Genomic DNA, 13,025 nt, shown 5'->3' on the forward strand with positions numbered 1-13,025 from the left:
TTCCTTCCTTCCTTCCTTCCTTCCTTCCTTCCTTCCTTCCTTCCTTCCTTCCTTTAATTTTGGGAGACAGAGTTTCTCTTTGTAGCTTTGTAGACCAAGATGGCCTCAAACTCACATAGATCTGCCTGCCTCTGCCTCCCGAGTGCTGGGATTAAAGGCGTGTGCCACCACTGCCTGGATTCAAACATTTCTACTGAGGATCAAACATTCAAACATTGTGAGCCTGAGGTGGCCATGTTCATTCAAACCACAGGACCATAAGTGGAAAGACAGCATGCTGCTTTCCTGACTTTGACAGTGGCTTTGTGGTGAGGTGTGTCTTTGTTGGGGCCCTCGGAGGACTTAAGAGGTGATGAGCATCAGGTCTATCCACTCTCAGAGAGTTGAGGAAGGTCCTCTCTACTGCTTTTACACTTTGCGGTAATATTGTAAATGTTAAATGAAAAGAGAATGATCACAGGAGGGATAGAACCAGGAGGAGCTGCTCCTTGAAACAACACATTCATGATACAGGTGTGTGTGTGTGTGTGTGTGTGTGTATGCTCATGTGCATGGGTGTGTGCAAGTGTGTCTGAGTGTGTGCATGTCATACTTTCAAATTGCTTTTCTTAGATCCAAATAAGGAGAAATGTCTCATAGAGCACCAGAGTTTGCTATGTCCTCTGAACTGACTTTTTATTACTATTATTATTATTAGGAAAGAGAGTTATCAATCATTTTTACACAGAATCAAGAAGCCCAGAAACACAACGTCTAGAAAGACACAATCTTGTCTTTATTAAAGAAGTTCCAAAAGCCACTCATGAGTTTAAAACCTGTTAATTACATTCTTTAGTCTTGGTGTAATCAGGTTAAAAAAATTGTCTGCCAGGTTGCCTCCCATGGTTATCAAGGAGACCAAAGAAACTTGCAGTTGAATTCAGGGCTTGTGTTGAGAGTGGCAGACCTCTGGATCTTCATGTCCATCTCATTCCATCTCTCCCTATTGCCCATATGGCACCTTCCTCCCAAGAGCCTTCTTGAAAGCGGGCCTCTGGTATCTCAGGTCTTCTTTGGGTACGTCTCATCCTTAAGTTCTTCTTGAATAGAAGATTTTAAACCAACTTAAATTGTTCCACTGCAGCCCCATATCTAAAGACTGCTGCCTCCTGCTCCTTTCGAGGTCAGATGTTCGCTGGTCATACTGACCCTGATCCAAAAGACTTAGTGGAGTTCTCCGACTCTGAAGTAGTGTCAGTTATAATAGGTTCTTTCTATGTTTGTATTTCAATGAGGAGCTTTCTGTCCATGGTTTGGTCCTCATGTTGATGCTCTGGCTCAGTGGACACTGTCCTGAATTATACTCAATGGACATTTTTTTCATGCCACTGTACTTATGTTCCTTTCCAGGGCCTTATGCGGCTGCTCTGAAATCCTATCTTCTATTGCAGGGAACACTTATACAATACTTTCTGGGACACGACTGTGTTTGCCTTCTAGTTTCCAACGCTGTACATTCTCCTTCCTCTTTGTTTTGACTCCTGAGTATAGCTGTGTGATGTAGTTCATACAATGCTTAGACTGGGAAGCTGAAAGAAAAATACATTAAAGATGAGTTTTGAACAGCATTGCGCTCACTTATTTGAAGCTCTTTGGCAGCCATGTTTCAGTTATAAAACCTAACTACAATAATCTGGCATATGTAAATGTTCAAAATAAATTGTTGTGTCTTAATTAAAAAGCAACTTTTGCTATATATATAAACAATATATTAATCAACCTGAAATAAAATACATAGACATTTTTGCTATCGATCACCTGCAGAAATTGATACATTGCCTTCAGCAAAACCACACAGTAGAAAATAACAAGGCTTATGGAAAAAAATGAGATTGGGGCAGAACTCTCAAAGTCCAGAGCTAGAGCTGGCTCCAGACTGATCTTTTGAAAGCATAAAACAATATAGCTGCAACATTGGGTTTGAGGTATGGAGGCAAGAAGGAGAGTGCTTTGTATCTTGAATGTCACCCTGATTGGATTGACAAACCTCTAGAAGAACAGGAAATCATGGTGTTGGAAGTATCTGTAGTTTCTAGGGAGGGTGAAGTAGGGTGAAAGCAACCCCTCTAAGTGTGGGAATCACAAACCAACAGGCCAGGGCCTGGCCTGGGTGGGATCAAGGGGAGAGAGGATGAGGAAGCTAGTGAGCAAATGGCTCTCTCTGTTCTGGGCTGCTGTGATGTGCCCACTCCACCACACTCCCCCCACCACAGTGTGCTGAGACCTTTGAACATAAGCTAAAATAAATCCCTCTTCCCTTGGTCTGTCAGGTGTTTGTCACAGCAGTAAAAAACCAAACCAAACATGACTAACACAGAAAGAAACTGGAGATGTGAGCCCAGGAGAAAATCCTTCTGCCTGTGCAGATGGAGAGCTCCTGATGTCCCCATCTGCACAGGGAGTGCTGAGTGCAGGCATCCATTTCATTTCCTTAAAACTGAACCCTGAGGATGTTTGCTTGTTCAGCACCTGGAGCAAGGGCTTTCCTCTGCTAAGGCTTAGGATTCTCTTCCAGCTGTTTTTTCTTCCCTTTGCCCAGGAAAAACACCACAGGAATTTACACAAGTCACACCAATTCCGATGGCAGTCACCTGTGCTTCACAGCCCAATGGTCAGCAGGTAGTTTCCACATTGTCCCCACCATCTGGTCTCTGTGTCTCTTTCCCTACTAGAAGCCTATTCTCTCTGTGTTACACCTTGGAAGGTCAAAATGAAACAAAAAGGCACAGGTGTTTTAAGATTCCACAAAACCCCTTAGGCAAACAAACAGAGCCAAGAAGCAAAGCTCAGGACACTTTCTTGAAACACTTGGCAGGTAGAATAAATTAATTTGCAGGGAGGACATACTGCAGGTAGAAGGTATATAATTCTTGCCGTGTTATCGACCTGCCTGGCTTCTGCCTACTAGATTTTTTAAAAATCAGAATACACACATGTTCGTGTGCAGAGCCTCACTCCCATCCACCCATCCACCCCCATCCACTCTCCTTCTCCTTTAGGGTCTTTCCTACCATTTTCTTTTGCTTAAAGTAATGCAATGAAGCCATCCAAAAGACCCCAAATATTTCTCTTTGGATCAGTTAAGCCTTGAATTCATTTATTCATTGAAAATTTACCAGATATTCCATTTGTGCCAGGCTCCATGACAGACTTCAAGGATGCAGAATGAATTCAGTTGTTTTCTGACTAACAGAATAAAGCATAGGGTAGTATGGAAAGGGTTGCATTGCCGGAGGTTTTGTGTAGGATGTGGCACAGCTCTGGCCACACAGTGACCCTGAGTGTGACAACGAAGTCAGAGCCGGCCTTCCTAAAGTGGAGAACGTTCTACTACAAGAATTTAGCTTCCGTTTAATCTTTAAAGACAAACTTCCTTAAATGCCATAAAACAAGTGAAAATCTATCAGGTCAAACCAAACTTTGATCCTATCCCCTCCTCACTTTCCCTAAGGCGACTCACGAACCAGCCTCATCGTTCAAGTGTCAGGCCACGCATGCGACTTACTCTGTTTGTTATTCTCTTGGGAAGATGTTTCTTCATTGTTGGATCTTGACCTATAACTTTCTAGAGTTTGCTCTGAAATTTCACTTTCTGTAAGAAAAGAAAATTACTTTACTAATTTCTGACATTGCACACATCGTTAGAAATGGATGTTGGAAGAAGATGACAGCCTGGCCATTGCTGAACTATCACGATCTCCTGTGCCTTATGCATTCATTAGCTCAATATGCCATCTTACAGGGTTTTCAGGGCTCCCAGGGGCACTGTAAGAGATGAAGTCAAATGACAGCAGGACAGAAGTAGGCATTGTTCTTCACAAAGGAACAACTGCAGCAGCCCTAACAGAATGGTGGTGGCCAATCGTTAACGGGAGACTTTGAAATAATGCTCTGCCATTTGCCTACTGCACAAATGAAACATCAGACCCTGTCTCTGGGCATGCATGCATACATATACATATACATATACATATACATATACATATACATATACATATACATATACATATACATATACATATACAGGTCAAATTATCTTTTACTTGATTTACTTAGCATACAAAATGTGGGTTTTCATTATGACATTTTCATGCATATTGTGGTAGTTTGAATCAAAATGACCTATGTAGGCCCATATACTTGAATGCTTAGTCATCAGGGCATAGAACTACTTGGGAAGGATTAGGACATCCTTATTGGAGGAGATGTATCACTGGGAGTTGGCTTTGAGATGTCAAAAGCTCACACCAAGCCCAGTCTCTCTATCTCTACCTGTGAATCAAGATGTAGAACTCGCAGATATGTTTCCAGCACCATGCTTGCCTGAATGCTGCCACATTCTGCACTTTGGTGATAATGGACTCACTTTGATACTGTAAGCGTCTTCTGTAAGTTGCCTTGGTCATGGTATCTCTTCACAGCAATAGAAAAGTAACTAAGATACATATGTTATCATTGTAGTTTTCTTATGTTTGCCTCCCACCATACTCCATTACCCCCACTTAGATCTCTTCTCCCCTTCCACTGCTCCTCTCCAGTCTTCCTTCTGCTTTCATGCCATCTATATTTTCTGCTTGTGAAGGAAAGCGCATGCTATTCATCTTTCCATCATTACCCTCTCTTAGTCACCCCCTTAGGTCTATCCATGATGAGTCATTACTTCATCTGTCTAGATGAGTTCATGCTAAGCTATCAAGAGTGATGCTTTTTTTTAAAGATTTTATTTATTTATTTATTTATTTATTTATTTATTTATTTATCTATCTGTTATGTATACAGCATTCTGCTTCCATGGATATCTGCACACCAGAAGAGGGCACCAGATGTCACTACAGATGGTTGTGAGCCACCAAGTGGTTGTTGGGAAATTGAACTCAGGATCTCTGGAAGAGCCTTTGGTGCTCTTAGCCTCTGAGCCATCTCTCCAGCCCAAGAGTGATGCTTTTAAGCCAGAGATATTCAAAGGTGCAGTGTCTTGAGTTGGCATAAAGAATTTTCTGTTGCCAGAGACCTTGGACCATATGTGACTAGATCAGCTTTGTCCAGCAGCACTATAACACACCATTTAAAATACTCTAGCAGCTACAACAAAAAGGGGGGATATTAATTATATTTTGGTTAACTGGCATACCCCAAATACCACATTATGTTTGAGTTTGAATGTGTGTACTGATTTTTGAAAATTGGGTAGTTTATCTTTATAGCACATCTTGATAATGACTCATGGCATGTTAGGGGCTAGACAGTCATCTTGTGACTGCCGCAACAGACAATGTAGGGCTAAATTGTTGAGAATGAAGCAAATATTTCTTTTAAGTTAGTTTTTAAGTTTTTGATTTGTATATATTGCATTGCGATCGTATTTACCTCCATTACCTTTTGCCATGCTCCCTCCCCTGCTCACCATCATATTTTCTCCAACTAGTGCCCCATCATCATGTCTTTTTGTTTGTTTGCAGCTCCTATATAGGTGGTCACAGCTGCTGTGTGTTCATGATGCCAGAAGCCATGGCACACCCAGAAGACAGCATTTTCTGGTGCCCCTCCCATTCTCCAGTTTTTACAGTCTTCACACCCTCATGAAGAGGGGCTCTAATCCTACATATGTTCATGGAGTTATTCTGAATAACTTCTAAGGTCTTGTCAGGCTCTGCTATATGTTGAGCATATGCATTTTAGTAGGGATCATCTGTGCTAGATATTTTGATTTATTTATTACTATGGTATTATTATGATTGTTATTGTGTGGCTTTAATGCTAACTATTTCACTAGAATGCTTGAGGGGAAATGGCTGGTGTCTTATGGACGAGTGAAGCTGAGCACATTCTTGTAAAATTTGAAAAATATAGGACTTTTATCAATAACTAGAATATAACCTTTATCTATAGCTAGAATATAAGGAGACCAGGGATCTCCAATCCTGTAGACTCACATAGCCCCAGCCCAGGAATGGTTCCTGGCATGCAGTGGGCACTCAGGGAAGGCTTGCTGAGTGAATGGATGAATTGGCTCAGGGTTTTGTCAACAAGAGCATCTACAGTTCTGCACCAACTCCCATTGCTACTTTAGCATTCTGTCTGACACTTTTTGAGCACGTTCCCTGGAGATCCATAGCCCACATTTGCTAGAAAAGAAATGGTTGCTTATTTGAGTGACACCCCTTGCTGGCCAGCTGGCACAGTAGCTAAGAGAGGGGTTTGACTGACAGGCTCCCCCGTTTCTCTACTCAGTCATTGGACTCGTAGGGACCTCACCAGATTCTCTGCTCACTCACCCCTTTTCCAAATCATGTGTGCTTTACGGAGCTTCATGATGAAGAGCTGAACGATGATGAAGAGGATGAAGATGAGGAAGGACACCAGCGTGAGCAGCAGGATGCCACTCTTCCTCCTCTCCAGGCCTGTGTACTGAGCACTGGCTTCTGTGAAGAGAGTGACAGGTTATTAGGCGGTTTGGGTTTGGTGCCTTTCCCTCTAGTTCATGGTGGAATGTGGTGGTTGGTCCTCATCTGTCTTTCTTTCTCTAATTTTCTTCTTATTTTGAGATGAAGTTTTATTATGCAGCCCTGGCCAGCCTGGAACTTGCTGTGTAATCCAGGCTTTCGTGAAACCCACAGGTACCCTCCTGTCTACCTCTCTAGTGTTGGGGTTAAAGGCATGTGACACCACACCTGGATGTGATGCTTAATTATTTTATTTTGTTTTATTTTTGAGACAGGGTTTCTTTGTGTAGCCCTGGAGTTCCTAGAACCAGCTCTGTAGACCAGGCTGACCTTGTTAACTCACAGAAATCCACCTGCCTCTGCCTCCTGAGTGCTGGGATTCAAGGTGTGTGCCATCACCACCTGGCACTGTGGATTTTAATTGTTATCTTGACACAAAGAGACCATCTCAATGAGGGAGTGTCTGTGGGAGATTGTCTTGATTCCATTAATTGACTAGGATGACCCTGCCCATTGTGGATGGCACCATTCCCTAGGTTTCAGTTCCAGACTGTATAAAAGCAAAGAAAGTGAGCCATGGGTCAGCAAGCATTCATTCATTCTCACTATGCTCCTAACTATGAATGGGACAAGCTAGTTCAAGTTCCTGCCTTGACTTCCCCACAATTGCAGACTATAACCCGGAGCTGTAAGCAGAATAAAACCACTCTCCATTCAAGCTGCTTTTGTGAGAATGTTTTACCACAGCAGTAGGGAATGCAGCCAGGGCAAGGAATATATACAGCACTTCTCCAGCTCAGCTCAGGAGAAGGGCCAAATTTACCCCAGAAACCACTCTTTCTACATGCTTTCGGGTCTCTGAAAACAAGCAAATAGGCAATAGAGACAAAACAATCCCACGGATCACTTGAAAAGTTGTGTGTTTACTTTTTAATGACATGGATATTTCATTCTTTTTTCATTTCTAGAGAAAGCATGAAAGAATATTGACTTAAATTACAGTATGGGAATTTTAAGTAGCTATGAGGAATGCTTCTTCAGCACAATGTAGCATAGTAGCTCAGGAGAATTAGGGGGTTTTGGAAAAACTATCCAAATAAGACAAAATGCTGTGTACTGTAGTGGCATCTTGCCTTGCCAGTGAACTTGTGGTGGTGGCCACACCCTTTGGGCATGGTTCCAGGTACAGATGAGACCTCTTATAAGGTAGAGGAGGGGCTGGCTCATGCTTTCTTAGGTTATGGAGAGCATTGGAAGGGCAGAGACGGCATCTTCTGGAGCAGGAAGACTGTAGCAGTTATTTACTCTTATCTGTGTAAGTGCTTCCCTAATAAACACCTATTTATCATTTATCTTGGTTCTGGTGGACTCATTTAAACCCTGCCTTCAATGTACCTTGACTAGGCTAAATGTGGCCCTTGTAAAGCATTAGGAGATACACTTGATGAGCTCTTAAAAGTACTTCTAAACTAGTCTGTAATTTTGCCAAATGTCCTTCACCTCAGCCAACAAGCCCAGAATTAAGGAATTGTGGCTATGTAGAGATCAGAGTACTTGAATCTGCCTAAGACATAATCCTTATGCCTTAGGGGATCATTTTTTTTATAAAAATAAATGCATTACAAAGGCAAAAACAAGTAGGATATGCCAACTCCCAGAACCACGTGTATTTATAGAATAGGAATTCAGAGACAAGTGGGGACCCTGAGGCTGCATGCATCTGGGAAGCTTCCAACAGACACCAATCAGTTTTGGGAGAGAAGACCATTAAGGTGAAGCCTCTCCCACTGTGGGGTAATAAGGACTGACAGGGCAGGGATGTTGAGACAGGGTGTGCCTTCAGAGCATTATGTATCTCGCAGGGGCTTTCTAGAAGCAGGACTGCAGAGATAGATAGCAGAGTGCACCTTAAGCAGATGGAAAGCTGGTTTTCTATGTTGTAGATGATGAGAAGCCAGAAAGGTTCTCAGTACACAAGTGGGAAGGGTACAAGGGTACGTTTCCATGGTGCTAAGCCTGGACCAGAAGAGGAAGAGCTGAAGTCACAAGATGACGAGGCCCCATATTAAGGAAGTAACTATGAGCATAGACAAAACACCTGGAAGAGAACTCATGCGTCATCAGTGACTACATGTGTGTGCCTGTGTATATGCGTCTAGCATATACATCTAGGAATTCAGAAAAGGGACTGGAGAGATGGCTCAGCAGTTAAGAACTACTCTTCTTAAGAACTGGCTGCCATGAGGGAGCAGAAAGGTTGAGTCAGGTATAAATTAGAAGAAAGGATATGCGATAGGTAGGGTTTTAGTTGGGGGGGGATGGTAGGGGAGGAGGGGAGGGAGAAGGGAACTGGGATTGTCATGTAATTCAATCATGTTTGTAACTCAAATAAAAAAATAATCCTTAAAAAAAAGAAGAAAAAAAAAAAGAAAAAAAGAACTGGCTGATCTTTTAGAGGACCTGGGCTTGACTCCCAGTGACCACATGATGATCCACAACTGTCAGTGACTGCAGTCAGGGCCTCCAGTGTCCTCCTCTAGCCTCTGTGGACACCAGGCACACATGTGGTACACATTCAAACATGCAGACAAACACTCATACCCATGAAAAAGAAATCCTTTTAAAACAAAAGAACTCAGAAGAAGTAGAGTTAGTTAGCTGGTGTAGTGATGCAGTGGTTAGCAAAAATAACAGGACAGGGAGGATAAGGAAATCATGAGACAACTAAGGATGGGGTAAGGGAGCGATCAACATGTTATAAGGGTAGAAAGGTCACAGAAAACAAGGACTGAAGAAAACCATTGGGCACACAGCTAGGAGGTCAGAATATCAGACATCTGTTCTAAGCCCAGTGGTTAACACTCACCAGTAGTCAAGTCAGGGTCTCGAGTGACATGTTCTTTCTCTTCCTTGTCAGTCTCTTGTATACTGGAATTTTCCACCATTGAGACTAAGGTGAAAGTAAGACACGATATATACCTATATCACTGTATGTGACTCATCCTATAACTGTTCTGGCTTGACTGTCCTTCCCCTCTGAGTTTCAATTAATAATAAGCACAGTTCTATTTGCTTTTACTTTCAGGTCAAGATTTTCAGCTCTCACATACGAGCCTTTGTCTTCCTGGGCTTGTCTGATTTTGCTGTAAAAGACCAGTTTCTCATAAAAATAGTCACAATTGGCCAGCCTCCCTTTGTCATACCTGTAAAGGTAACCCTTTACTCAACACCTAATGTGCTCCAGGCTATGCACTTGGTATGTAGTCTCTCACTTCAGCTCTGAGAGAATGCGCTCTGAGCAGTTGCAAAGGGCCTAGTCCTGAAGCAACTGAGTAACAGAGTCTATCAATCAGGACATTCCCAGTTTGTTGTCTAATTGGGGAATCTAGATCAAAGTCGTTATTCCTTGATTCCTTCCTGGTGAGAACAATCAGGGAGGAGGCCCATAGGATGCTTCCAGAGAAGCACTAAACAAGGAGGGCCTGGGATGGCCTCTAGGCTTTCTGGAGAGAAACTTGGGTAGAAATGCACAGCACAAAGACTTTTGTGCTGCACTAGAGTCTCAGCCGCCTGTCTAAAGCCTGGATGCCCATCTTTTAGAAACGGGTTGAACTGTGATGTTTTTGCAGATGAACTGGAACAATAAGGCGGCTTTTCTGGAGTTCTGTTGCTTATGCTTCCAGGTCCCTCTTCCTTGGCTGCCGTGTTTTATCAGCCCATGGCACAGCGCCACTATGTGGCCCCGAGGGGAATGAAGCCTCCAACTCTCAAAAGAGGTATTATTAACAGTAATAAAATGGCAGAAATTGAAAGCTGAGAAGAATTTTAGAGACCATGTCTCTTAAATCCTAGATTGTATATGAAAATGCAGAGCAGAAAATTGAGTTGTTCAGTCGTGGTGCCAGGCAATTTAAAAACAACCAGACTCTGAGCACGCTTAAAAATATTGAATTATTAAGGCAAGGAGGTGGTTGCCCCACTTCATAATGTTTTCAATTTCCACCACACTTCAAAAAAATCTGTACAATACATATTGTATCTTTCAGGGTTTAAAAACCCCAAACCTTTACTTTTCAATATTATTCAGGACACAGCTTTTTTTTTTTTTTAATGTGATCTGATACTGAAAACTATGAACATAATGACCCGAAGACAGTTACCTCGAAATATGGAATTATTATAGAGAACATTCAGGAATGCATGCCTTCTTGAGGGAGGCTAACCACCCCGCTCAAGACACCTTTAAACTCACTCATCATTCATTCATTCATTCATGCATGCATGCATATGCTCATTTATTGTGCACTTTCTGAGTACCCACTATTGGCAGATACAATGCTGCACAAAATGAGTGCACCCACATATGTACACACATACACACCATACACATACACAAGTTTTAGAAATATTCTTTAAATGTAGAATTAAAAAATGTGTCATCCCAACCAGGCATTTCTTCTAAGGTTTCAGGGATTTTTGAGACTTACCCATACTCGTGGGCTGCTGGGGGTCTGGAGAGGAGAGAGACCTCTGCTCAGGGGCGTCTGAAGCTGTTTCTTCATCTGCAACTAAAAAGGGGGAAAAACAAAATTCTGCAACCACTGAGATCAGCTTTAGCCACATCTTACTCAGGATCACAGCTCGCAGAGCCTGGCTGCTACTCACTTCTGGGGGTTGTGAGGAGACTCGGAACCCAGACTCTGTGTTTTGAATCTGTACCCTGCTGCTTGCCCATCTGCTAGGTGACCTGGCTGAGAGTACAGCACGCTGGGACCCCTGTGTGCAATGGCATTTGGCAGTAGCAGGCAAAGAGTATTTGCTGTGTCCTTTTGCACACACCTATCAGTTCCTCTGTCTGTCCATCTGCGATGGATAGTTTCCTATTTCCAGAGGAAATATACTTCCATATCACCGACCCATTATTCCAGGTGCAGAACGAACTGAATCTCAATGCTATTATCAGTATGCTCCTTAGTGACTTGGGCAAGATGCTCAATTTATCCTTCATGAATATTTTCCCTTGTGTGTGAAATACAGTTGCTAGCTTTTACCTGGTGTGTATGTGTGCGCACGTGTGTGTGTGTGTGTGTGTGTGTGTGTGTGTGTGTGTGTGTGTGTGCAGTAATAACTCCATTCACATAGGTGTTTAGTATAGTGCCCATTTACTAAGTGAGATGCCCACTAAATGTTGTTGTGTAACATAAAGAAATGTTTGTGGATATTTCCAGAGAGTCAGCTTAGATCATTTTGATCAGTCAATGAAAAGGCTGGCATCCTCATGCAGCAGCTGGTGGAAATAGAAGCAGACACCCACAACTAACCACTGAACTAAACTGGAATCCAGATGCAGAGAAGGACAAGTGAAGAGCAAAGGGTCCAGATCAGGCTGATGAAACCCATAGAAACAGCTGACCTGAACATCGGGGAGCCCTTGGTCCCCAGACTGATGGCTGGGATACCAGCATGGGACTGAACCAGACCCCAGGAACATGGGTTTCAGTGAGGAGACCTCAGAAATCTACGGGACCTCCAGTAGTAGTTCAGTACTTGTCCCTAGCATAGGTGTGGACTTTGGGAGCCCATTCCACATAGAGGCATACTCCCTGAGCCAAGACACACGGGGGTGGGCCTAGGCCCTATCCCAAAGGATACGATAGACTCTGATGACACCCTATGGAAGGCCTCACCATCCAGGGGGAGCAGAAAGGATATGTGATAGGTAGGGCTTTAGTTGGGGGAGGGGTGATAGGGGAGGACGGGAGGGAGACAACTGGGATTGTCATGTAAAACAATATTGTTTCTAATTCAAATTAAACAAATCTGGGGGGGGGGGAAACAAGGCTGGCATCCAGGAAGAATGTTAATGTATAAGCATGTAACTGTGCCTTTCAACCACGATATGTGACAGATAGGCATTGCCTCCTGAAATTTATGGATGCTTCTCAGTGTTCATTTAATCAAAGAATTTTCTATGGCTTAAAACTGGTATTTTTTAAGCAGGTGTAAAAAATCTAAATAGTGGGCAAAACCTCCGAGGAAAGCAAGAAGAGTTACAGAAAAACCATCAGAGAAATAATATTTCAGAAGGTCCTTTTGCCCAGGGGGATACAGTTTTGTTTGCTTCTTTGAGACAGTCTTCCTATATAATAGCGTTAGTAGACCTGGGACTTGCCGTGTAGGCCTGGCTGGCCTCGAATATCTGCCAAACTGTTCTACGTTTATTTCAAGCAAGATGACTTGGTAGAAATAATTGACTGCAGACACTGCTGAGAACTGCATTGTTTTCCATGGAACCAGACATTGAGAGCATTTAAAAAAATAAAAAAGCAGCCATTTTCTTAACATGTTTGTAACATGGTTATTTTTTCATAAACTATGCAATGTTTGCTAACATATAGTAGACTTATTATTTTAAAATAACCTAACCATGGAATTTAAATTTCTCAGTTTTAATTATTAACAGGCAAATATTAATAGAGACAATTCAAATATATAAAACTTCTTTGTGGTCCTCAGAAAGGTAGGTTTGGGCAATGGCTCAGT

The 13,025-nt window shown here is 42.5% G+C and overlaps 1 protein-coding gene across 1 annotated transcript; it reads right to left on the bottom strand.

Annotated features, from left to right (window-relative positions):
• Positions 1-779: 779 nt before the first annotated feature.
• Crtam (cytotoxic and regulatory T cell molecule) lies at positions 780-11,105 on the bottom strand. The gene is made up of 5 exons (XM_027411871.2): positions 10,970-11,105; positions 9,349-9,432; positions 6,315-6,461; positions 3,545-3,631; positions 780-1,568 (listed from the first exon to the last, which is right to left on the bottom strand). Exons 1-5 carry the CDS (start codon positions 11,103-11,105, stop codon positions 1,438-1,440), a joined length of 585 nt encoding a protein of 194 aa, XP_027267672.1. The 3' UTR covers positions 780-1,437.
• Between the last annotated feature and the right edge of the window lie 1,920 nt (positions 11,106-13,025).

Source organism: Cricetulus griseus, chromosome 4 (genome assembly GCF_003668045.3).
Source record: "Cricetulus griseus strain 17A/GY chromosome 4, alternate assembly CriGri-PICRH-1.0, whole genome shotgun sequence".
NCBI lineage: Eukaryota > Metazoa > Chordata > Mammalia > Rodentia > Cricetidae > Cricetulus > Cricetulus griseus.

Excerpts from the sequence above, each read along its gene's own strand:
- Crtam (XM_027411871.2), bottom strand. The coding sequence starts at position 11,105 with ATGTGGCTAAAGCTGATCTCAGTGGTTGCAGAATTTTGTTTTTCCCCC. Across the intron at positions 9,433-10,969 it reads CCAGCAGCCCACGAGTATGG|TCTCAATGGTGGAAAATTCC; the intron begins GTAAGTCTCAAA and ends CTTTCACCTTAG. Across the intron at positions 6,462-9,348 it reads AGACCCTGACTTGACTACTG|AAGCCAGTGCTCAGTACACA; the intron begins GTGAGTGTTAAC and ends CTCTCTTCACAG.